Consider the following 21,324-nt stretch of genomic DNA (forward strand, 5'->3'; position numbering starts at 1 on the left):
AAAGTAATCGCTTTAACAGAGAGCTAATGGTGTTAAATAGATGGCATTGATGATGTTCCCTGGTTGCTACAATGAACCTATTCAGGCCAAGTCAATGTATAAGAGCTGCCCCTCCACAACTCTATTGTGTCTAAGAGACTCCTATTCAGTTGTGTTACATTTTACATGAACATTATACATGTTTTTTTGTTTCTCTACAGTGTGAAAGGAAAGAAGAATATATCGATCGAATCCAGACTTTGGATTTTGACACTAAAGCTGCTATAGCCTCCCACATCCAAGAGGTATGTTTATTATTCTGCGCATAGTGTTATAAAAAAGGTAGGTGTAAGAGAATAGAACTGACTTGTGTGTTCGTAGGTAACGCATAATCATGAAAATGTAGTGGACCTACAGTGGTTGGACAGTGGAGAAGTGCCCCCCGACGACCTGGACAGCCTCTCACGAAACCTGGCTTTTCATCTGAAACACTTGGTGGATGAAAGAGATACACAGCTTGAGGTAAAAATAGCAGTACTTGTATTGTGTTTTATGTCATGGCAGACAAGAAAATGTTACAGTGAGCCTTTTTATGAGTGTTTATTAAACTTCTAAAAACTATGGTTGCTGTAGCGTTGCATAGCAGTGTGGAAACTTTTTTTTTTTGCCATGACCACAGTAGAGCCGCCTCAGGAAGGAAGGGTTGAAACGGTTAAATGTGTTGTGGATAAGCGCTCCGTGTGTGTTTCGTGTTGAATGCAGTGAATGCGTCATTACACTGGTTTTCAGGGGGAGCAGATTCCACAGACTGATACAACCAACTTTGACTGTCAGAGTTTTAATAGCCTCCAGACTATCACTGCAGCCGCTCTCAATTAAAATCCCATTTCCTCTCATGGGCATCAGATCAGCATCGGCCATGTGTGGGACTAGTGCCCTGAGCATGGCAGAAATAGAGGGGAAGTTTTGTCTTTGTCTTAACTTAAAGTCATATGATGTGTTTGATCAAATTATTATGTATATATTTTTTTAATTTATTTATTTATTTGACAGGGACAATTCACATTAATGAACATCTGCATTGAAACAACAGAAACAAACGTAAACATGCCGAACAATGTGACAGAAATGAATAAGTACACGAAAACTAATGTAGAGTCACTTAATGGTCACAAGACTGGTTTGCTTTAAGCCACACTTTGAGTTTGGTTTATATTTGTTTCTCAAAGGGACTATACAGAGTTTAAAAATGTTAAAATTAAGTATTTTCCTCCCCCTACATGTTCCAGCCATGTCCTAATGTGTAGAATGAGCCCAGACCTTGTTCACCACAACTGCCTCTAAAATCCTGCACTGTCACTCACTGTTTAATATAGAAGGTGCAGTTACACGTATGACATGAGGTGGTAGTAGTGAGTATAAAATGGCCAACTTGCATCTAGTCTCTTTAAATTAGATATTGGTACAGTTGCAGGCCTTGCTTATGGAGGTACACAGCCGCACAATCCCATCAAAGTAGTTCTAAAAAACAAAAGTAGGAACATTAAAAAGACGGTTAAAATGCCAACTAATAAAGGAAAATGCTGGTAGGTAAACTACCCTAGAGAGATTTTATGGTGGTGTTGGCAAATTTAGGTAGTGCAATATTCTTTGCAAAGTGCAACTATGATTTTATTACCATTTTATCATGCAACTCCTCTAAAGACCATAAACCTCTGACCCCCGGCCTGAACTGAGCGCATTTTCTCCTGTTCGGCTTTACCCAAATGTAAAAGCTTCCCGACTGGAGTTTATAGACTATAGGCCAAAGTAACACCTCACTTGAAAGCTAAGACCTATAAAACTAATTTAAACAGTCACTTTTTTTTACATGACTTTTCATTGCTTTGTTTCCAGTTTTCTGTTACTCTTTTGTGGCGTTTTTGTCAATTTTTTGTTATATTTTCATCACATTTTTCGTGTTTTCATCCTCTCTTTTGGATGTCACTAGCTTTTTCAAGAAGCTTTTAGATTTGGGTAAGGCCAAACTGGTCGGTTCAGGTGGGGGTTAAGAGTTTAAGGATCACAGTGATCTTTTATCGTGGTAACCCGTCTCATGTTGTGACCTGCCCCTCTCTCGTGCAGACCATAGTGGAGCTGACTCAGGAGAGGGACTGTGTACAGTTGTCTCCTCTGGGCCCGTGTCCGGCTCAGTCTCCAAACGGCTCCCCGAGTATGAGGCGGACGGAGAGCAGGCAGCACCTCTCCGTGGAGCTGGCAGATGCTAAAGCCCGGATCAGACGGCTGCGACAGGAACTGTGAGTGCCTCAATGAGTCAGATAACCAAAGTCTTTCAAAATGTAATGTACTGTGATAGACAGAAAAAGATTGTTGGGAGTCTCCTGTTAAAACACCGGACACCTCGAACAATGAAGTCACACAGGATAAACGATTTACTCTACTTCCTTCCTTCATGACTCTTTTATAGCACAATACATTTATTGCACCGCTCATCTACTTTAGTAAATGCCAGGGAAATATTTTGTTGGAACACTTTTAGCTTTGATTATAGCTCGTATTCACTGTGGCATTGTTTCAATAAGCTTCTGCAATGTCAAAAGATCCAGTGTTGCGTCCCAAAATCCCAAAGATTCTCAATTGGGTTCAGATCTGGACTCTGTGCCTGCCAATCCAAGTGTGAAAATGATATCCCATGCTCCCTGAACCACTTTTCCACAACGTGAGCCCGATGAATCCTGGCATTGTCATCTTGGAATATGCCAGTGCCATTCGGGAAGACAAAATCCATTTGTGAATAACCTGGTCATTAATTTTCTTTCATGCACATACTGTTCTATCTATCTAACTAGCTCTATAACTAGCTACCTTTTGTGCAGCAGTGGCATATTTTTCCAGGCTCTTTGCCGCACTGTCAATGTAAGTGACGTCTAACCACTAGTTAGCATCACTTTTACCAGCAGACTGTAATTAAAGCTCTCCCTCTGTGATAATTGTTGAGCATTGTGTCTTCAGTGGTAACAGAGTCACTCAGATTTGTAGATCGTAGATGTAGTTTTAGATTGTTGAACTAAAAAGATTATTATGATGAAATGTTTAGCACTTTAAACTCCAAAGTGAGTCAAATCTCATGAGCATGTTTGCTGGTTGCTATGGCAGTGTTTGTGTGTGTTGTCATGTGATTGTGCGGAAAAGGCATAAAAACACAGTCCCCATTTGTTAAACTCGAGCTGCAGTTTGGTGGCAGTTTTCTTTGGGACTAAAAGAGGCCCTTTTGTAGCTAGTTGCACATGTTTACTGTGTGGTCTTTGTGATGGTGCCTGCTTTGCCCTGTGCATGGGGCCGCGGGGCATGGGGTACTTTCTCTTAATAATAATAATGTAAATAATAATGTAATGCACTTTGCACGGGGGCGGGCATGGGGGCGGTCACGGGGGCGGAGTCTGATGAAAAGACACATGATTGAACGTTCTGTCTGCATCCCCGCTTCATTCCAACACTATTAACTGAACTAAAACGAGAGGACAATGATGGCGTTTCCTTATTGAAATGCTCCGCAGACTCCCGGGAGCTGTGATGAAATGGGCCATCACATGTGCAGTGGTGCAGTGTCTGTCACGCACAAAGGTTCGAATGAAGCATTTCATGACAAGTTCTACCACCACTATGAAGCCACAATGGATAAACTAGGCCTGTCAGGATAATTGCCATGTTCAATTATTGTTCAGTATGTAAATATATATTAATATTTTTGTGCAGATCGGGGGGAACACTTGATTATAGTGAGGGACACAGTGTTTTATTGTTCTTCAGATTTACCGCAGCTCATGTTTTAGACACAACACACACCACACCCCTACACACCTTCTGTCTGTGCTATCATACAAGGGTCACTGTATTGGAGGCATTAAGTGATCTGTTATTGTTAGTTACAGTGTTTTCTACAGCACATATCTTACTTTTGCTGGGAAGTGTTACCGTATTGTTGCCAGAAGCGCCTTGTTCATGTTTGTGTACGTGAAGGTGTCCGGGTTTTGGCAGCTTAGGGCCAGACACACTCCAGACGTGTCCTGATCATCTGCACTAACACAAACACATTATGCTCTGCCCAATAAAGAAACTAGGTTAGTGGGTTGATCCGTCTTCAGGTACTTCCCATTCATGTTACCTTAGATGTTCCCCAAGAGAGTAGGTTCAGAAGTACATTTTAGCCTGTTGCTCTGAATTAGTTTAAAAGGTTTAGTTTAATGGTTTAACAGGAACAATGTGCAAAGACATGACTTAAAGATGCTTTACACCAGATTATAGCTTAAGCTTCCATCTGTGGTCCCAGAGCAAGTGAATCACTGCTATAACTTGAAAATGAAATACTGTCTATTTATTCCTATGTGGTTATGCTGGACAAGAGAAAATGATTAGAGGTGTTGAAACTGTCACAGTTTAATGCTTTGCTGTTTATTCTATGTTTCAGCGAGGAGAAGAGTGAGCAGCTTTTAGACACCAGGCAGGAGCTGGAGAACATGGAGGCCGAGCTGAAGAAGATCCAGACAGAGGTAACAAAAGCAGATGCGTCTTATTACTTAACAATGCGGATGCACAATTAATTGCAACTGAATGGGGTAAAGCAACAGTGCCAATGCTGTTTTTTTCCACCCAAATCGTCCAGCAAGGCATTCACTTAACACTGCACCCTCCACCTGCTCCTCCTCCTCCACTCGCCACGCTCTTTGTGTCTGCAGCGCTGCCAGGCTTTAATCAGCTGGCTTGTGCTTTAGCTCATTACAGGCTATTAGAGCTATCTATAGTCCAACGGCAACCTCCCATGACTTTTGATTTGGAGTGGGTGGAGGAGGGAGGCCCGGTGGCTGCTTAAATGTACGTTATAAACCGGGTTGATGGGTGCACAGTCGAGAGGACGTTAGTGAGGAGAGCCAACTGAAGCTGTTTGCATTACAGATGATCTCCCTAATCACACAAGATAAAGACATTATTAACCCTCTGACTCTGTGACAGGCTTATTGAAAAGATGAACAATATTATGAGAAATAGGCAACATTATGTAGCAATAAGAAGATATTTTAATTGTAGTAGTGTGTAGTGTGTGTGTCTGTAGAGTAAGGCCGAACAATTTCCTGATGTGCAGTTATTTTCACATACATTGTGATTGCGATTGAAGTTGAAATTTCTTTTCCAATATCAAGATTCAGATTAATGCATATTTTAAATGGGTAAATTATGGATACAAGTGCATATACGAGTCCATGGAGATGTCATATTTTGTTCTTCACTGGCTATTTTATTACCTTTAATACAAATGAAGCCTTTGAGATTTGCTAATTGTTATTAAAGCAGTACTGACTAACTTGTTTACCTTAATAAATCGTCTTAGTAGTTCCTCTGGGCGTAATACAAGTGTTAATGGGATGATTGGGGGGTCTTTCATCTCCCCTGGTGTCTCTGACCAGAGAACCACGCTTGCAGCTCTCCCTGCTCCGACCCGGAGCCCCAATGCACACTAATGGAATCACGAAAAAGAAACTAACAGGCTAACGGGCAAAGCTAACTGCGGGCTAGCACCACTTAACCAGTATTTACAGACAAGTTTGAGGTTTGCTTGCTGCCTCCTGTAGCAACCCTGAGTGTGATGGTGCTGACACCTGGGACGGTGTCGGGGGTCAGGGCACGACGGGGTTGTGGGGGGTTTGGGGATTATTTTGTTTTATTTTATTTATATTATCTTATGCTGTTCTTTAAGATGAGTTTAGACTTTAGTCTTTCTTGTTTCTTTTCCTTTCTGGTTTCTGTGTTTTACAGTGGATTTAAAGACGATTTGGTTTTAAACTGCCAATTTAATTGAGACCAATGGTAATAGGAATAATGCAAAAAAAAAAAAAGATTAGAACTTTGATTTGGCTATGATTAATTTTATGGGAAGATCTTTTGAAAACCAGGAAGTGAAACTACTGGATATTGTTTCAGCTGTTTTGTTATTGGATTTTCTAATAAACAAAGTGTACGATACTGATAAATATGTGTTTGACATGTTATATTATTATATATACCCGCAAAAGGCATAACACCCCCTCTTTTAAATGAAAAACCAACTGGGACTAAATTGTGTTCTTGCATTAGTTTTTTTTTTTTATTGATCATGATTGAATCGATTGTTGGCCAGGTATTGGTTAATATGATGTTTGGGAGAACACCTGCATTATACAGTTTATAATTAATAGTACAAGTTTCATTTTATGCATATATATTTATTATTTCTGTGTCACTAAATTCCAGAGCTACCAGCTGATGTCAGATGCCCGGTCAGCGCGCGCCTACAGAGACGAGCTGGACGCGCTCCGGGAGAAAGCGATGCGCGTGGACAAACTGGAGAGTGAGCTGTGCAGATACAAAGAGAGACTCCACGACATTGACTTCTACAAGGCCAGAGTCGAGGTATGTCACATATCATTGGGACACAAACATCATACAATGGAAGAAGACTTGACATGAACTGTGTGTCGGCGCGGTGAAGGAGCTGAAAGAAGACAATCAGATTCTGCTGGAGACCAAGAACATGTTGGAGGAACAGCTGGACACGAACCGGAGCCGAGCCGACAAACATCACCTACTGGAGAAGGAAAACCTGCAGCTGAAATCTAAACTGCACGATTTGGAAATGGTAAGGATTTGAGCTTTATTCTTTTTCAATATGGATTAAATTTGATCTGTATTTCGCTAAACCAACTTCTTTGATAAAGGAACAACCTTATTAAATGGTTGAAAGCTCAAACATTTGTGCACCTAGAGTTTTGTTTTGTTTGAGTAAGCAGCATATTCACTCATGAGCTCAACACATTTCCCCCACGTCATGAGGCAATGCTTTTCCAGGCAGCTTGACATAGACTTGTTTGGATCATTTTAATCTAAAATTGGAACCAGAACCACCATATGTGCAACAGCCTTCACCACTAGTCTACAGGCTGCGTGCACATCCAAACATTTTCCAAGTGAAATTTAAGTGAAATATTCTATATATTTGCGGATCATAAGCATTCTTAGTGCTAATCTCAGCATTTATATTTTACATTTTGTAACTTAAAACAACGTCTGTGGGGACAGGGCAGTTTATGACAAGCACTGTGAGGGTCAGCAGTGTGAATGTTTTATTGTTGATTATCTTTCCAGGAGCGAGACTTGGACCGCAAACGCATGGAGGAGTTGTTGGAGGAGAACCTTGTCCTGGAGATGGCTCAGAAGCAGAGTATGGGCGAGTCTCTTCACCTGGGCTGGGAACTGGAGCAGCTCTCCAAAACACCTGATCTGGCTGATGGTAAGCACTCTCTCTCCTAAGTTAATTCATATTAGGGTGATCCTACTAAGGGTTTAGGAGCAATGAGGGTGCCAATGTATTTAGTGTCAGTCGTAAGCTTAAGGCTATGTCACTGTGTCAGTGTTACAACACTGCAATACCAACTTCTGCTTTGTTTCCATGTTAAATATTAAACATGTTCCATATTTAAAGCCTGCTATTAATATTCAGCGGCTTTAAATCTGTTCACCAGGTATTTGTTTCTCTTTGTGTCTATTTTTAATCAATTGTGCCTCTTTTTTAACACAGTCCCCCAGAAGTCCCTGGGAGATGAGGTAAATGAACTGACATCGAGCCGCCTGCTCAAACTGGAAAAGGACAACCAGACTCTGCTCAAGACAGTGGAGGAGCTGAGGGGGGCAGCCGGACAGGACAGCACCACCAAACTGGCCAAAGCAAACCAGGAAAACCTAACACTAAAGCGCAGAGTAAGACGCCCCATTATTATGCTTTATTTTATTTTTACAGTTTAAGGAATGTCCATTTCAATCTTCCTCACTTAAATATGTGCGCTTAAATATGTGAGAAATCCCACACACGTCGCCAGTATCAATGTCACACTCAAGGGAGCTGTGGTCAAAAGCTATGACCTCATCCCATCTGAGTTTACCCCCTTAGATTTACACTTTGGCCCATCACTCCTTCTAATATATCAAGCTGCCAGACGACTGGAGATCCTTTCACTTGGAGTCAGAGGACAGAAAGGAGCAGAAAGGCAGAGAGGGCACACACAGAGGCCTGGATGGCATAAAGGCAAAGCTATAAATCCCAGCAGACTTTTTCTTTTTACGGCTTTGACACCCAAACGCCCCTCGCTAAGAGAAGTCTCTCAGCTATTTTCAGAAGTATAAGCTGCTCTCTGAGCTCTGTGGAGAAAAAGCATTAAATTGTGTTTTCTTTCACAAAGAGTAGATCTAAAGGAGAATTTACTGCTCGTCTCTGAGGCTGTGGGTCTTCCATAAAACTCATTAAAATGGGAATGCAGCTTCTGCTAGTCTCTAACATCCCAACAGTATTTGACTGGAACTTCAGAGGTAGAACAGTATCCAATATGAGAAAAGTTTTGATCTGTTTTTTGAAATTATGTAAATAAAATGTGGTCTTTGCACTGGTCTACACAGGAGTTGATGGTTATGCAGCATGTTTGTGTGTTTTTAGATGGAGCAGTTGGAGAGCGAGCTGGCGGCAGACAAAGACTCACTGCGCAGCTCTGAGTCTCTGAGCACTGACCTGATGAAGGAAAAGGCTCTGCTTGAGAAAACCCTGGAGACGCTTCGGGAAAACTCAGAGAGACAGGTACATGCGTGTGTATAAGACTAAGGGCAGGAAGTGTTATGATTTCCAGGTTAATGTTTTATTGTTTTAGATATGGAACCTGGCTCATCAATGTAATACTCAGTTTTGCCTGCAATAGTATAGCCTTATTTTCAATGCACAAGCTCAAGTTTAATCATTTATCTGATTGACTAATGTAGCAGCCATTGGTCTGTGTAATTAATTTTGATCTGACATGGTTTAAATCAGGCCTACTGCTGTTTATTGATATGGACTCATAGATTTCTCTGCCACATTTATTTCCTGTCTGTTCTGTCCAGAAAATGTAGATATTGAGGCCACATACATGAATAACCTAAATTATACTAGAAGAAGAAGAAGAAGAAGATCTTTATTTATATAGCGCCTTTCACAGACATATAGTCACAAAGCGCTTTACATGAGACAATTGTACATTCACTCCACACTTGGTGGTGTAAACTACGTTCGTAGCTTCAGTTTCCCCTGGGGGAGACTGTCAGAGGCGCTTTCGCGACTACACACGTCTGCGCCAACACACGTCTGCGCCAACACTATTGTGACTATTGTTACATATTTACTTGTATAAGTTTGGCCATATTGACAACATACATAAGATTATTCTTGTTGAATTGTTCTTACTCACTGTGACTCAAAATGATATTTGTTGTTTTGTAGATGAAGGGTCTTGAACAGGAGAATAAGCACCTGGGTCAGACGGTAGCATCTCTGAGGCAGCGGTGTCAGGTCGGGGCTGAAGCGCGAGTCAAAGATGTAGAGAAGGAGAATCGAGTTCTGCACGAGTCCATCTGTGAGACAACGGCCAAACTCAATAAGCTTGAGTTTGAAAGAAAGCAATTACGTAAGTGATATTAAAACCCAATGCCTTAAGGTTAATCACCAGTTAATCAGCCGCATTGAAAGTGCATATGATGAGGTGGTAAGGATTAGTCATAGTTCTACATTAGTGAAGTGACCGTTGAAGGAAACTTAAAAAAAGTGAAAATTCAAAGTTGCCTACATTTGTATTTAATCAGGGGTCTAAACATGGTCTAAATCATGTCTAAACCAGAAAAACACCAAACTTAAATGCATTACTAAAGCATAAATGAAAAAGGTTAAGTCTAAAATTACAGATGGCCTTGAGAACCACCTGAGCTCCACTACACGCACCACAGTTTGAGAACCACTGCACTGAAAGATAAGTGACTTGGGGACGGGGACTTGCTCAGGGCCCTTAAGTACAGTATAGCTTGCACGGGGTCAGTTATGTCACACCTTGTGCTCATTGCAATGAAGTCTATTGATATGGGTTGTTTTGAAAATTTGTTTCAGGAAAGGAACTAGAAGTGACGAAGGAGAAGGGGGAGCGAGCGGAGGAGCTGGAGGTGCGGGTGCAGAAGCTGGAGAGGGAAAATGAAAGTCTGCAAAAGAAGGTGGCCAGTTTGGGGATCACCTGTGAGAAGGTATGATGATACAGCGCAGTGGTTTTGTAAATGCAATTTACGGTTAAATAAAAAATATGTGCCTGTGTAATTGCAGGTTCTGACTTTGGAGAAAGAGAACATGGAGCTGGAGGCTGAAGGTCGCCGTCTGAAAAAGAAACTGGACACATTGAAAAACTTGGCGTTTCAAGTGGAGGTTTTGGAGAAGGACAACACACAGCTCGAACAAGAAAACCTGGAGCTGCGTCGCACGACAGAAAACTTCCGAATGACCGGGGCGAAGGCAGCTCAACTTGAGGCAGAGAACAGGGAGCTGGAGAGTGAGAAAAGCCAGCTCAAACGTAGCCTGGAGCTCCTGAAGGCCTCCTCAAAGAAGAACGATCGATTAGAGGTACAAATTTGCTACAATCATATAGTTCTTCATCCTCTGATGCTCCTCAAATCTTTATCTGAGGCCCTTCTCTCTGAAGGGATTGGCACAACTAGTTCAGTGTCTCAAAATAACCTCCCTGCCTCATCCCCCCCTCTCTCAGGTGAGTTACCAGGGCCTGGACACTGAGAACCAGCGCTTACAGAAGGCTTTGGAAAACAGCAGCAAAAAGATCCAGCAGCTGGAGGTGGAGCTTCAGGAGGTGGAGACTGAAAATCAGACGCTTCAACGCAATTTGGAGGAGCTTAAGATCTCAAGCAAACGCCTGGAGCAGCTCGAACAAGAGGTCAGGAAATGTATTTATTCATGCATATTTAAGCTGTGTAATACTCAACTTTATTTATAGAGCCCCTTCCATGCAAATGTACAACTCGAAGTGCTTCTGATATATTGTTCATAAGATTATCACAACAACAAGCAGAAAATAAACATCTCAAGAAACAAATAAGATGCTATCGGGGATTAACAATATCCAAATCTCGCAGAGGATGATATGGTATTCAGATGCCGTAGTAGGATATTTATTATATTTTGAAATATTGTGGGGTTCATAGTTCATAGTACTGAACAGTTGGCTAATATTTTTGTCTCAAAATGCCCTGATGAGTGTCAAGCCCTAGACCCGTTGTAGAGACCACTGTGATCGAAAGTAAAGGCGCCATCTAACATCTGCCCCTGTCATGGTCGTATATCTTTAAGAACAAGGTACTCGAGCAAGAAACGTCCCAATTGGAAAAGGACAAGAAGCTTCTAGAGAAGGAGAACAAGCGTCTGAGGCAGCAGGCCGAAATTAAAGACTCCAAGCTGGACGACAACAACCAGCGGATCTCGGCGCTGGAGAAGGAGAACCGCACCATGGGCAAAGAGATGATCTTTTTCAGAGACTCGTGCACCAGAGTCAAAGACCTGGAGAGAGAGAACAAGGAGCTGGTCAAACAGGGCAGCATCGACAAGAAGACGCTCATCACACTCAGAGAGGTACAGAGCTCTTTACAGTGTCGTAATAACAAGCACAACGTTTTATACAGTGAAGACAATCAACATTATTTACATACGTTTGAAGTTTGGGGAATAGAATTAAAACCAGCTTGTGTCTTCAGGAGCTGGTGAGTGAGAAGCTGCGGACTCAGCAGATGAATAACGATTTGGAAAAACTAACCCATGAATTGGAGAAGATTGGACTAAACAAGGAGAGACTACTGCACGACGAGAGCTCTGATGACAGGTATTACTATTTCTGACAGGCCAATAAATGATGAATGGATTTGCCCAATTACGCTTTGGATTCAAAACAGTCTTATCTAAACGCATTCCCAGTCAGTGTTGACACTTTTCTGCACATATTTCTGCCACATTTAGAAATGACATGACATGACTCGGTAATTATCATCTTCTTTTAGGTTTAAGCTCCTGGAAACAAAGCTTGAGTCCACCCTGAAGTCGTCTTTGGAGATCAAGGAGGAGAAGATCGCTGCTCTGGAGGCCCGATTACAAGAGTCTTCAAATCTTAACCAGCAGCTTCGCCAAGAGCTCAAGACGGTCCGTAACAAACATGACAATTCATTTGTGTTATATTATTATGTACTGCAAATGCTTACGAGTAACTTACGAGAATCATGTGCAGTAAAGGCCACACTAAGATCAATCCGCAGCAATTGGCTTGAGAGGAAGCAGTGCTGAAGTGAGTCCCTGCAGCTGAAACTGTGTTCTCAAGGCAAATTCATTCATTATTAATTCACTCACTCCATTTCTATCGCCATTTTATCTATTCATGAGGCGGCTGGAGGCCTGGAGCCTGTAGAAGGGTGTTTTCCTTTAGGGGGTTTGCGATCAGCTTGAGTGGGCTGCTTGAGAACCAGACGCTGTTAACAGAATGACAATGTATTTTCTAGTTTGGTGGCAGTTTGTTTATTTTCTGCAGCATATAAATAGTAATGCATGTCTCTAAAGGTGAAGAAAAACTACGAGGCTCTGCGACAAAGGGAGGAGGAGGAAAGGATGGTTCAGAGCTCGCCCCCTAAAGGAGGGGAGGACCAAAGGTCTGTGAACAAATGGGAGAAGGAGAGTCATGAGGCCACACGGGAACTGCTGAAGGTCAAAGACCGGCTCATCGAGGTGGAAAGGAATGTAAGTAAATGCCCACTGTCTGCCTCTCACTTGGTACATGCATTTGGCTTGTAAATAAACTTTCTGTCATTTTTCTGTTTGCAGAATGCGACGCTGCAGGCTGAGAAGTCCGCTCTACGGAGTCAGCTCAAACATCTAGAAACACAGAGCTCCAACCTCCAGGCTCAGATAGTGGCCCTACAGAGACAGACTGCCTCTCTCCAGGAGAACAACACCACACTGCAAACGCAAAATGCCAAGCTCCAGGTAATGGAGTGTGTTTGTTAAAGAACGCACAAACCTTTCAGAAAAAAACGTGTCCCACACATCTCATGTAAAAACATCATCTGTGCTCAGAGATTCATGTGTGGGTGTTAGTAATGCGCCCGAGGTAAAAGGTATAGACGGCTCGCACCAGTATAATAGTCACAAGGTTTATGAACACAAAAGAAATCTGAAAAAATGTGTGTGGTTACAGCATTTCTAAGCATCAATAAATAACCATATTTAGCAATACGAAAGGAGTCTTGTATATTAGATGTAATTTCTCCAAACGAATGAAAGCAGCATCCCCTCACTCCAAACAAAGGCAAAAAGATTTTACACTTATAACAAATATATCATTGACCACCAGGTTGAGAACTCCACGCAGAGCTCTCAGAGTGCATCCCTGATGGCCCAGAACGCCCAGCTGCAGAGCCAGCAGAGCGGGCTGGAGGGGGAGAAGGAGGGCGCGCAGCGGGAGAAGGAGGAGGTGAGGGCCACGTATGAGCTGCTGCTCCGGGACCACGAGAAACTGGCCGCGCTGCACGAGAGACAGGCCGCAGAGTACGAGGCTCTGATCGGGAAACATGGAGGACTGAAGAGCTCGCATAAGAGTCTGGAGCAGCAACACAGAGACCTAGAGGACAAGTAAGACATGACGGAGCATCATGGTCACAGTGTTTAAAGTGTAATCGGTAATGTGTTAAATGTGTGCCATAATTGCAGGTACAAGCAGATTCTGCAAAGGAAGGGAGATCTCGAGCAATTGGACAAAAACCTGAAGGAGCAGCAAGAGAAAATGGCATCAGAAAACGAAACTCACCAAGCTACAGCCGACAAGTACAAGCTGCTCAAAGAGGAAAACGACAGGTCCGTGTTTGCTTCCCTTCATTTTCACTTGACATTAGTAACATATCTGAACTGTTGAAGTGCATGCACTTGTTTCAGACTGAACTCAACATATCAACAGCTGATGAAGGACAATGAGACTCTCCAGCTCGACCACAAAAACCTTAAAAGCCAACTGAACAGCGCCAAGCTGGACCAGACCAAACTGGAGGCGGAGTTCTCCAAACTGAAGGAACAGTACCAGCAGCTGGACATCACCTCCACAAAACTCACCAACCAGTGTGAGGTGAGGGACAGCGGAGAAATACTTTTACACGTACTAAATACACTTCTGATATGTATTTGATCTTCATTCATCTTCACTGCCAGCTGCCCTGACCCGGGTAGACCGTATGATGCTAGATTTGCTCCTGTAGCCAGCTGTGTTGTGGACTCCATCCCTTTAATGCACGTATTGATGTTCTGTGTTTGTGCCTTCAGCTGCTGAGCCAGCTGAAAGGAAACCTGGAGGAGGAGAATCGGCACCTGTTGGACCAGATCCAGACTTTGATGCTGCAGAACCGCACCCTTCTGGAGCAGACCATGGAGAGCAAGGACCTTTTCCACGTCGAGCAAAGACAATACATGTGATTGTTACTTTTATTATTGTTGGGAGGTTCTTGAACTCTAAACTCAGTGTTACACGTTCACAAAGTTAAGTATGATTCTAAGATGGACAATGTTTATTGCAGAGACAAGCTGAATGAGCTGAGGAGACAGAAGGAGAAGCTTGAGGAGAAGATCATGGACCAGTATAAATTTTATGACCCTTCACCTCCACGCAGGTAACGGCAACTTCGACAACTCTAACCACAGTATCATTACAATATCAGCTGTCCATTTGTCAAGAACCCAACACACTGAGGTCTTTCAGCTGATGGAGATTTACACTTTAAAAAAAAAAAGTTTGACAGATAGTGTTTCAATGGGCAGACTACAATTATTCATTTAAAGAAAAAAAATATATATAGCTTGTCTCCATGGGGTCTTATTACATGTAAAACCTTCTACAAACATGCCCTCGAATGTAAATAATTCTTGCATTAGTTTAGCACCTCATATTTCAATATTGTCTCAAATGTTAAAGAAGAACTAAGTAACTTGTTTACCTTAATAAATCCTTTTCTTAGTCTCACTGGGTGTAATACATGTTAATGATATGATTGGGGGTCTTTCATCTCCCCCTGGTGTCTCTGGCCAGAAAACCACTCTTGCGACTTCCCTGCCTCCGGGTCAGAGGCGCATTACACACTAATAGAGTCACGAAGTAGAAGCTACCAGGCCATTGTGACATTGGGTTGTGACATAATGTACAATATCCCTCTATCCCTTTGTCTTTTCTGTCAGCATAGTATTTAATCTCACGGGGAAAAAAACTGCAACATGCTACAACAACTGCAGTGGCACTTATGGCCTTTGATGCAGCCCTATTTTATAGTAATCCAACATACTGTGTCAAAAAATGGTAAGACAAAATATTGCAGAAATATCCTCAAAGTTCTCGATACAGTTCTTGAACATTACACCGTGTTCTCATATCATGTGGCCCCATTTCCGACAGAACATTAAACTGTTATCATTGAGTTCTCTATTAAAGTGTTCAAAGATTTGACTCTAAGGGAAGCTCTTGTCCGTCCTATTTGAAGGCGTGGAAACTGGATCACTCTGAAGATGAAGAAGCTGATCAAGCCAAAGAGGGAGAGGATGCGCTCGCTCACCTTGACTCCGTCCCGCTCGGAGTCGGGTGACGGTTTGGCGCTGCCCCTGGACAGTCTAGACAGCTCCTCTATCGGCTCCGGCTCAAACTCTCTGGACGACCCGCTCACACAAAAGAGGAGCAACAGTGAGTACACCACAGGCACGAGTCCGATCTCTGACCATGCAGTGGGTTCAGAGAGGTTTCAATTTTAATGATTTGCATATGAATTCTGCATTACTTCCAGGTCAGGTTGGTTTGTTAATTGTCCTTTCTACACTTGACACACCTCGAAATGACTCTCTTACTTACTTTAACACTACACTTGGACACAATAGGGGCCAGCAGAGGGAGAAAAGGGGAGAATGCAACTATGTACATTATAAGGGTAGAAAAAAAAACATTTTCAGTACAGTGTCGCATATAATAAGACAATAAAAAATACATGTTCTTCCTGAGCCCACTGTACCTGCAGCTAACAAGGATATTCTTTAGTGTTTAATCCATTTGTGGAGCTTCTTATGTGTTATGCAGTGCACACCTCTTTAACTGCTCCTGTGCTTCTCTATCTCTCATAAGGGAGGAGAGGGCATCAGCCGCATGCCCAAGTACAGGGTTCGTCCAATGGTATGATGAGTTTGGACGGGGCATCTGACCCCACTTTCGAATCTTTCGGGGCATGTTTTCGTGAGTCCATTGCCATCTCCAGTGGTTCTAGATTTTTGTGCTTTGCGCTGCACAGCGGCACAGCGTTGACCTGTTTCAGACGTTTTCCATTACTCGTCTTCTGATTCAGAGCATCATTGTGTCAAACTGTTAATCTGTGCGGCTCATCTGTGACAATGTAGGGCTACATTAGCATGAGGGATATTAAAGGGTGCAATTGTGTCTGACCCTTTTCATTTTTGATTTTACTTTCTGTAGTTGTTGCTTTATGCTAAAAAAAAAAAATGACCTGTAAAAATCCTGTGAGGTTTTAATTGCACCCTTTAATTCTGTACATCCTCAGTGTTTCATCTAGGTGTGGCGTATTTGTGCTGAAAAACATCACCCATGGTTCATTTCCATTGGGCTGCCGATGTGTTGTTGATTGTTTGAGTTTGGTGTAGATTTTGATTGAATGAAGTTGTTACTAGCCCCATAAATAATCTGTAGAGCAATAAGAGTGAATATTGTCTGTGGATTGAGGTCTCTTGTTCCTCTCCCTGGACTCTCTGTTAATGTTAACCATATCCCTCTGGTCTTCCCTCTTTTTCTTTTTGTTTTCTCTCCTAAATCCCTCCTCCTCTCTCCCTGCACCCCTCCTGTCCCACATCTGTCCGTCTCCGACTTCACTCTGACAGCTCTAAAGTTGCCTTTCATGAGGAACAAATCCAAGGAGAAAGACAAGGCCAAGGCCATCTACCGGCGCTCCATGTGTAAGACCTCCGTTAGCTACCAACGCTAGCTCTCATCCGCCGCTTTTCCCTTTTCACAGTCACTCTAGAAAACAAACAACAAAAGGAATGGTTACTGAAGCTGCAGAGGTGTGGAAGGGGACAATTGATCCTCCTCCAAAATACTGCCAATTTATTGTTGGCTATATTAAGAAAACTGTGGGGACACTGTAGGTAAAACAATCAATTGCTTTAATTTTGAGGGATTAAAGGCATTGTTAATCTATAGTTAGGTGTTTTGTTTTCACTGAATCAACATACCAACATAGACTTATGTGGGGAAGTGTTGAAATGCATTTTCTCACTTTGTGGCAATCCATAGTAATATATGTCCACTATCTTATATACAACAAAATAAACTCAAAACTTTATGGACAACCCATTTCATCTGATTCTGTTGCTGACATTTTCAGATGTAATATTCTTTATTTCTATAAGAAAATATGAAATGCTAGTAATAAATATTTGTATATGTCATGAGGTCATTTATGTAATAGGAAAATGTTAAAATGCTACCTCTAAATTTAAACATTGTTTCCATTTTCACCTGCAGTGTCTCATCTTAAATGCCCTACACAAAACACTTTTTGTATCGAGTTATGTCCAACATAATCTCCACATTGATCTCTTCAGTCACCAATTCTTAGATTTCTTTTCTTAGAAAATCTCCCTGTCACTTTTGTGAGCTGATCCTGCCGCCTTCACTTGCTTATCGATCATCTCACCAACCTAGTTCTGTAGCAGATTTATTAAGAAATTCATGACTTTCTTAAGCTTCCTTGTCTTGATGAGAAGTGGTGGGTTTTTTTGCTGTGTATTTTGTGTATGAAAGGCCGTACGTTTGCCTCTGTGGGTGTGCAGATGATTGACCGTGAGAGAGACCGATGCCTTTCATGAGCCTGCAGTGTGTGTGTGCTCATTTCAGACACAGCATGACTTCTGAAATCATCGCAACATTGATCGCTGTCACACTGCACTCGCCACGGACCACTTCGACTGAGCCTGGATTTTTACAATCTTTTTTTTTTTTCCTGACAGCGGCGTTTCAGATCTTATTATTGTGCTCATTGAATTCTCTCCTCTTGGGCTCTGGTTGTAGACAGTGCTGCTGCTGCCTGGAGTGGTCATGCATGCGTTCATGCTTTGTCCAACATTATCATCTCTCAGTTTCTTAGACAGTGTGCATTTGGCAGCAGCCACAAAAGCAGAAATGTACAGGCTGATGCACATTGTCTAATAAATGTGTTTACAGTGTGTGCTTCCTATACTGTAGGTTAAAATATGCATCACATTCTGAGGATTGACTGTTTTGATGTATTATGATAGCAAGTGAAATAGTTCCGTAAACATTTGCATCTCAGAAAATTACAGTGTTGTTGAATAGTGAAAATATTTCAGGAGTTCAATTCATTCTTATTTTAGAAATGCAGTGCACAGAGTGAAATGTTGTAAGTACATGTTTGAACCACTTGATTCTTGGTAATGCAAGATATAGAATATTCTACATCAATTGAACTACTAAAGTACTCACTTTTCCACTCCACTGTAATAAACACAACTGTGTTAAACATGAGCTCATAATTGTTTTCTACTTTCTCCAATCACACTTGTTCCTCAGCCATGAATGACCTGCTGCAGACCATGGCAGTGGCTGGGGGACCCGAGGCCCAGTGGGCGCTCAGCATCGACAACCTGGACGGAGGAGACTCGCTGGACTCTACGGGCTCAACCCGACGCAATGGACAAAGACTGAAAGAACTGGCTTTATCCACAAACGCCATTGACTGCGAGGTTCTCACGCTGCCATCTGCTGGCCATGGCCGGAGCAAGCAGCGCCTCAGGGTCAAAGGTGAGAAGACAAAAGCTAAATATAAAGACATATAGTCAGTCATCTGATGTTTTGATAACGATGTGATGTGCTTTTATACCAGACAATGCTTCCTGTGAGGATATGGCTGGCTCCTCTGATGATCCGAGAAGTCAAGGTAGGACATTAGCATGGATCTGCGTTAATAATTGCAGCACTTTGTTTGATTCGACTGGGAATTAGACGACCTTTCAGAGAGGCAGAGAGAGGAAGCTGTAATCTCCCAAAAAAAAGGCCATCGGCTTTGCTCTCTACTGCTTATCTTTGCACCGTCTTATTGCACTTTTGTTCAATTTCATCTTGTTTGAAAGAGCAATTTTAGGATGTTCAGCCTTGAGTGAAAGAGGAATTGACTCTATTCCAGGCTTTACAGAGTTATTGAGGACAGTTAATCTGTGGCCCTGAATCAGTTCACCAGCTATTTGCCACTGGGGAATAAATGACCCAGTTGTGCCCAGGCAATGCTCCTCCATATAAAAATACACATATGTTACTGTAGAGATTTGGTTTAGGTACTGACATCTATATTACAAAGTCTCGGTTTATGAGTGACTAATGAGTTCCCAGAAAGCACACAGTGAATCCAATATATTGCCCATCAAAGTCCATCACTGCTGCCTCTCTGCAAGGTCTAGAGGAAAAGCATCATCGCAGCAGCACTTAGCACTAGACATACGGTCATGTCTGTGCTTTTTGCAATCCCTGGATCCTAATGGGATCAGTGCGCAGCCTTAGTCACTGAACTTTAGTAAAATGCTCCACATACTGATGAGGTTTTATTGTGCTCTTGTATGAATGCGAATAACACTGTGTGGAGTATGTTGGTGTTTTGCCAAGACTTGCGTTTAGCTGTACTGTTTTGGCTTTGCATGCATCTCCTTTAGACCTGAGTGCCGTCTGTAGAGCGCCCTGTAGCATCTGTTGTAAGTGACCACTGCTTGGTACTAAACTTTCATTTCATTTTTTACACCAAGTTACTTATTCCTAATTCAGGTTTCATCTGGGCTTTCTGGTTGATTTAGTATTGACAATATTGTGGATATTTGAAAGTTCAAAGATAAATTGCCCACGTCTACGCTGTAGTTTTCCTACGGGTTACTGGGTTACTCTCCCCTTATCTCTCTGCCGGTCATGTCCTTGTTGTTAACTGCACTTCTTTGGAGTGAGGCCTGGCACTGAGCCACTCTTCCTGTTCCTGAGTCTGTCCCGGGCCATCTGCTGCCCCAGTGGGAGGTGTCACTTCAAACTGTCTGCATGCATCCTCGTCCCGCTTTGTGTTGGTGCATGCTATTGTGCTAATACCTCCAACTGTAAACTGTATGATAACACTGTGTGTGCCGTCAGCCTCCAGACCCTCCAGTCTCCATAGCAACAGGACCAGTAGTAATAGTAACAATAACTCGCACCTCACCTCTCCCCTGGAGCCCAAAGGTACGCTCCCCCCTGCTCTGCTGTCCCTCTCTCACCTGACTGTGTAATGCATGAATGTTGTAACAGTGTAACAGATGCATCTGGGACTTTCATATTATTAGTATAGCTGTTCTAATGGCCATATTATATATTATATTATTAGGGCTTGTAGCAAAGCCTTCTCAGCTGTCTGTGCTGGAGACAAGGGCTGCCGTGGTCCCTACTGAAAAGTGGAAACATCTGCAAGTTTACTTAACTTTTACCCCCTCTCTGGGCTTGGTCTCCCTCGGCCGACATTTAGTTTAGCTCATCTGTTTATTTGAATGTGAATTCAAACAAACCATGTTTCGTGGTGTTAGAGAAATAACAATGGGGTCCAAGAGGACAGATGAAGAATGGGCAGCAGTCAGGATGTCTTGTGCAGGAGAAGTTTAGTTACCATTGGTGCGGGACCTGGAGACATGAACTCAAGACATTGCGCTAGTCCTTCCATTCAAGTCTGTCTATGCTTCCACAGAAGAGGGATAAATATCCTCTCGGAGTGTCATACTGATACGAGAGCAAATCATTCAGTGGCTGAGAGTAGGCGCCTGAGCACCACAGTCAAGGTTATGACCGAGATAGTGCGACTTTACAGCTTGACCCGGTATGATAAATAGCAATTTCATTTTATCCTCATTTTATTACACGTGGAATTGTTCAAATCTCTAACTTTAGACCAAACCAATCAAAGTCCAAAAGTCCTGACCAAACAGTGCAAGTGTGAAAACGCCCTAATGAGTTACTGTTCAATCTGAAGACACCTGTGCAAATTAATTACACTGAATGCAATATTTTCTTTTAGGGACGTTGAACGGCAGCCTGTCCCGGCCCCATAGTGAGAGCAGTGGAGAGTTCAGTCTGAGCCTGGACCAAGATGTGTGGTCCAGCAGTGGCAGTAGTCCAGTACAGCAGCCCTCTCTATCGCGCTCTTCACACCAGAGTCCTCTGCAGCTGCGCAGAGCCCTGGACCCCTCCACCACAGGCAGCCCCGGACTGACACACATCAGGAAGAACGGCTCCCCCGGCAGCGAGGTGGTCTCCCTGCAGCAGTTCCTCGATGAGGGGATAGACCCTGCAGAGGTGAGTGCCAGAAAACCTAAGAGGATGA

The 21,324-nt window shown here is 42.7% G+C and overlaps 1 protein-coding gene across 7 annotated transcripts in view; it reads left to right on the forward strand.

Moving 5' to 3' along the window:
* ccdc88ab (coiled-coil domain containing 88Ab) overlaps nucleotides 1-21,324 on the forward strand; it is a 50,800-nt gene that overhangs the window by 26,401 nt on the left and 3,075 nt on the right. For 4 of the 7 annotated variants that reach the window (XR_013793083.1, XM_079560515.1, XM_079560519.1 and 1 more), the window contains exons 6-35: nucleotides 201-284; nucleotides 361-501; nucleotides 2,104-2,276; nucleotides 4,448-4,529; nucleotides 6,265-6,423; nucleotides 6,503-6,649; nucleotides 7,156-7,300; nucleotides 7,589-7,767; nucleotides 8,498-8,635; nucleotides 9,311-9,494; nucleotides 9,968-10,098; nucleotides 10,175-10,468; nucleotides 10,611-10,793; nucleotides 11,207-11,485; nucleotides 11,608-11,732; nucleotides 11,908-12,046; nucleotides 12,458-12,634; nucleotides 12,719-12,880; nucleotides 13,248-13,525; nucleotides 13,604-13,747; nucleotides 13,826-14,012; nucleotides 14,207-14,352; nucleotides 14,458-14,550; nucleotides 15,412-15,608; nucleotides 16,041-16,088; nucleotides 16,805-16,879; nucleotides 18,516-18,746; nucleotides 18,829-18,882; nucleotides 20,109-20,195; nucleotides 21,019-21,296. Coding sequence is in view for 6 of the 7 variants with exons in the window: in XM_079560515.1 (XP_079416641.1) it covers nucleotides 201-284; nucleotides 361-501; nucleotides 2,104-2,276; nucleotides 4,448-4,529; nucleotides 6,265-6,423; nucleotides 6,503-6,649; nucleotides 7,156-7,300; nucleotides 7,589-7,767; nucleotides 8,498-8,635; nucleotides 9,311-9,494; nucleotides 9,968-10,098; nucleotides 10,175-10,468; nucleotides 10,611-10,793; nucleotides 11,207-11,485; nucleotides 11,608-11,732; nucleotides 11,908-12,046; nucleotides 12,458-12,634; nucleotides 12,719-12,880; nucleotides 13,248-13,525; nucleotides 13,604-13,747; nucleotides 13,826-14,012; nucleotides 14,207-14,352; nucleotides 14,458-14,550; nucleotides 15,412-15,608; nucleotides 16,041-16,088; nucleotides 16,805-16,879; nucleotides 18,516-18,746; nucleotides 18,829-18,882; nucleotides 20,109-20,195; nucleotides 21,019-21,296 (4,740 nt within the window). In the remaining variant the exon portion in view is untranslated. The remainder of the gene's footprint in view (nucleotides 1-200; nucleotides 285-360; nucleotides 502-2,103; nucleotides 2,277-4,447; nucleotides 4,530-6,264; nucleotides 6,424-6,502; nucleotides 6,650-7,155; nucleotides 7,301-7,588; nucleotides 7,768-8,497; nucleotides 8,636-9,310; nucleotides 9,495-9,967; nucleotides 10,099-10,174; nucleotides 10,469-10,610; nucleotides 10,794-11,206; nucleotides 11,486-11,607; nucleotides 11,733-11,907; nucleotides 12,047-12,457; nucleotides 12,635-12,718; nucleotides 12,881-13,247; nucleotides 13,526-13,603; nucleotides 13,748-13,825; nucleotides 14,013-14,206; nucleotides 14,353-14,457; nucleotides 14,551-15,411; nucleotides 15,609-16,040; nucleotides 16,089-16,804; nucleotides 16,880-18,515; nucleotides 18,747-18,828; nucleotides 18,883-20,108; nucleotides 20,196-21,018; nucleotides 21,297-21,324) is intronic. The other 3 variants (XM_079560518.1, XM_079560517.1, XM_079560516.1) reach the window with 3 other exon arrangements.

Source organism: Gobius niger (assembly GCF_951799975.1).
Source record: "Gobius niger genome assembly, chromosome: 7".
NCBI lineage: Eukaryota > Metazoa > Chordata > Actinopteri > Gobiiformes > Gobiidae > Gobius > Gobius niger.